The 3,088-nt window shown below is 38.8% G+C and overlaps 1 protein-coding gene across 1 annotated transcript in view; it reads right to left on the bottom strand.

Moving 5' to 3' along the window:
* LOC107301002 (guanine nucleotide-binding protein subunit beta-4-like) overlaps window positions 1-2,807 on the bottom strand; it is a gene marked incomplete at its 3' end in the record, with an annotated part of 6,210 nt that extends 3,403 nt beyond the window's left edge. Inside the window, exons 1-3 of the mRNA XM_015830275.1 lie at window positions 2,702-2,807; window positions 2,260-2,298; window positions 1,571-1,681 (exon numbers count right to left, since the gene is read on the bottom strand). Coding sequence (XP_015685761.1) covers window positions 1,571-1,681; window positions 2,260-2,298; window positions 2,702-2,758 — 207 coding nt within the window. The remainder of the gene's footprint in view (window positions 1-1,570; window positions 1,682-2,259; window positions 2,299-2,701) is intronic.
* Window positions 2,808-3,088: the final 281 nt, after the last annotated feature.

The raw sequence follows: 3,088 nt of genomic DNA, 5'->3' as shown, positions 1-3,088 counted from the left end.
CGCCCTATCTCCCTTACGGGACTCAGGGCGGTGAACAGGCGATACTAAAAACCACGATAATAAATAAATAGTTTCTGTTCTAAAATCGAATTAAATAACAGGCCTGTTCTAAAAACACACCCATACAAAAAACCCCACTGAAACATAATCAAACTACGCCAGGCCGGCCGCACGGAATAGATGGGCCTTCAGGGCTCGGTGAAAAAGGCGCAGGTCCGCAACTGTACGTAGGTCGGGGGGTAGGTCATTCCAGAGGGCAGGAGCTGCCACAGAGAAGGCTCTCCCCCATCATGGCATGGGTCCAGGTTATCTGAAGAACCGTCTCGGCCCAATGGGATTGGCCTGTCCTACCCAAGCTGGCACAAGGGGCTTGCTGCGGACCCCATCGATCAAGGAATTCAGCTGGCGAGGTCCAGGAAAAGAGCCTTTTCTGCCATGGCTCCTGGCTTCTGGAACATTGTGCCATCCCAGGTGAAATCAGCAACTATTCTTTTGGCTTTCTGAAAGGATCTGAAGATTTGGCTCTGCCAATTGGCCCGAGGCTCAATGGGGCCATGTCAGAGATAAAACCCCATCTCCTCCCTCCCCTATAGGCATCTCGCTTTCTTTTTTCCCACCTTTGTCAAAGTTAAACCACTTTTAGTATTCCTATTTATTGTTTTAATGTTTCATATTGCTGTTTTGATTGATTGTTAAGACACGGAGAGTCATCTCTAGGTGAGATGGGCAGCTCATTAGTTTAATAAATAAATATCATGTTGGCTTTGAGTAGTAATCCAACCGAACTGGAGAACATCAAGATGAAACTGCCGGTGTATAGGATTAAAACCCAGATAAACTGACAATGAGATGAGAAATCAGGAAGACCCTCTAATATTGTACACTGTTGGTGAAGAGTGAACAGCCCAACAGAAGATAAATAGGTTCATCCTATTCATTGTAATAGTACCATGTGTATGCTTCCTCCTCCTCCTAAGAATTTTATTTATATTAAATGTAAATGAGTAATTTCCCAGGAAATGACTGAGGCAGCTCCATCTACATAAAATTTCCAATCTATTTTATATGGGGTGCTAAAATATTCAGGAAAACCCTGAACAATAAAACTTCTCAATATATACAGCTTAAATCTTAAAAATAAGGAACATTTTTTTTCCTATCTGCCTAAAATAAGGAATTATTACTATAAATTTCTAAAGTTCTATTTTAAATGCTACTCTTCTAAATACTGTTTCAGTTCATAAAATATGTTACTGTAAATATATATGCATGCTCTTTTTTTTTAACAAAAGCTATTTTAGGAACAAAATATAATATTTTTAAACACTAAAATCTAATGTCTCAGAGTCAAATCCCAAATACAGCAAACATATTTTCAAATTACAGGTTGTTTTTTTTTAAAGCTTTGAATATGTTCCCAAGAATCTACATTTATTTTTGCTTAAGAGAACTTTGTTTCCATATTAACAGCCTGGTTTTTTCCCCCAAATGAAACTGTTCATATGGCCAAGAAACAAACAACTCCTTAAAAAAAAAAACCCTATATTTTGCCCACCTAAAGTATTCATACAAACCTTGAATCAGATCCCCAGTGCATAGCATAAATTTTGGCTAAATGACCTCTCAAGGTACGCCTTGTACGCATCTGGATTCGACCCACTGAGTCAAGACTTGTGGTGATCTGAGAAAGAGAAAGACACTTTTCAAACCTTGTCCTGGACAGCATAAGAATATATGACAACAGAGTATAAGAAATAACTTAATAGTGCTAAGTTCTTTCTTATATTTGTGATGTACAATTTCTTTATATGAAAAGACTGCTGATGCTAAGTTATAGTATCATAAGTTTGGGATTTTGCACAACATACAAACCCATTCTTTGTGACTTGGTATAATATTCAAATCTGGCCAATTACAGATGGTTCCATAAACCGTGATTTTAAAAATAGGGTTTAATGTACTCAAATGGAATAAAGCTTGAGCAAGGGGTTACAACCAATACACAAGTCCAAGAAGGCATGACTGTTATTTTGATTTACTGATTTCTTTTTTGAGCCCCTTAAAACTATTGCGGAAACATACTAGCAGATCTTCAGAGTCAGTGTCAGATAGAGATCAAAACCTTTTTCTTTTCCTAACAAGGAACTTCTGCTAAATTGCAGACTCCGCACATCCATTTTAAATGCTGTAATTGCCTTATAGCTGTTAGCTGCTTAGAAAAAGAAGCAGAGCGGGAAGGGAAAGTAAATGGCAACCCACCTGAGCAAGAGTTGTGTCGCTACATGCTTTTCTTGCATCCTTTAAAAGAAAATTTAAAGGATTACTTTACATAACAATACCAAATTACTGTGTTTATTAAGGGGGGGAGAGATTCATTCTGGCAGGCTATGTCTGGCAAGGAGCATATCATTAGGCAAAGGGCTCACATACACTCCCTGGCTGCAAATATCACAAAAAGGATGAATAAGATTTCAGAAGTCAACCCTGAACCCAAGGATCCATCCAATGGATGCTCTCTGAAAGAGGCCCAGCACTGTGCCCTGAAGCCTCGTTCAAGACTCCTTCATCCATCCTGGGGCAATATCATACCAGGAGAGGGGGTTATGGAGAAAACTGCACAGGGGCAGATAAAATGTCCCCCTTTCTGTTCGCAAAAGGATCTCCTTGGGTTACCATGAAATATGTTAGAAAGACATCTTACTCTGATTTGATTCTGGAGCTGTTCTGCCTCCTGCCGTAATTGTTCCAGTTCACTCATTCTCTTGAATGGGTCTCTTTTCGCCTCTTACAGTACAAGTGATGGGAAATCTGCTAAAAACAATTTACAGAAACCACTTGAATCGTTTGCCTGTAAATTAACAACATCAGCATTTACAATTTACAGTCATCCCATCATTATTCCATTCTTCTCAGGGCTACATATAGATATAGCCCCCAAGTGCCTGGAGTAGAGATTCCAGGGTTTTCCACAAGTTGCAGCATAACTAGGCATTCATGATTGACGACGGCAACATTCTAAAATATACAGAATTAAATCACATTAATTGTATTTCGTTCATTTAAACGTATTTTAATTTAAAATCTGATT

This window comes from Protobothrops mucrosquamatus, unplaced genomic scaffold (assembly GCF_001527695.2).
Source record: "Protobothrops mucrosquamatus isolate PMUCROS unplaced genomic scaffold, P.Mucros_1.0 scaffold9538, whole genome shotgun sequence".
Classification (NCBI taxonomy): Eukaryota; Metazoa; Chordata; class Lepidosauria; order Squamata; family Viperidae; genus Protobothrops; species Protobothrops mucrosquamatus.
The sequence above is the reverse complement of the archived record's forward strand: the minus strand, read 5'-3'. Positions and strand labels throughout refer to the sequence as shown.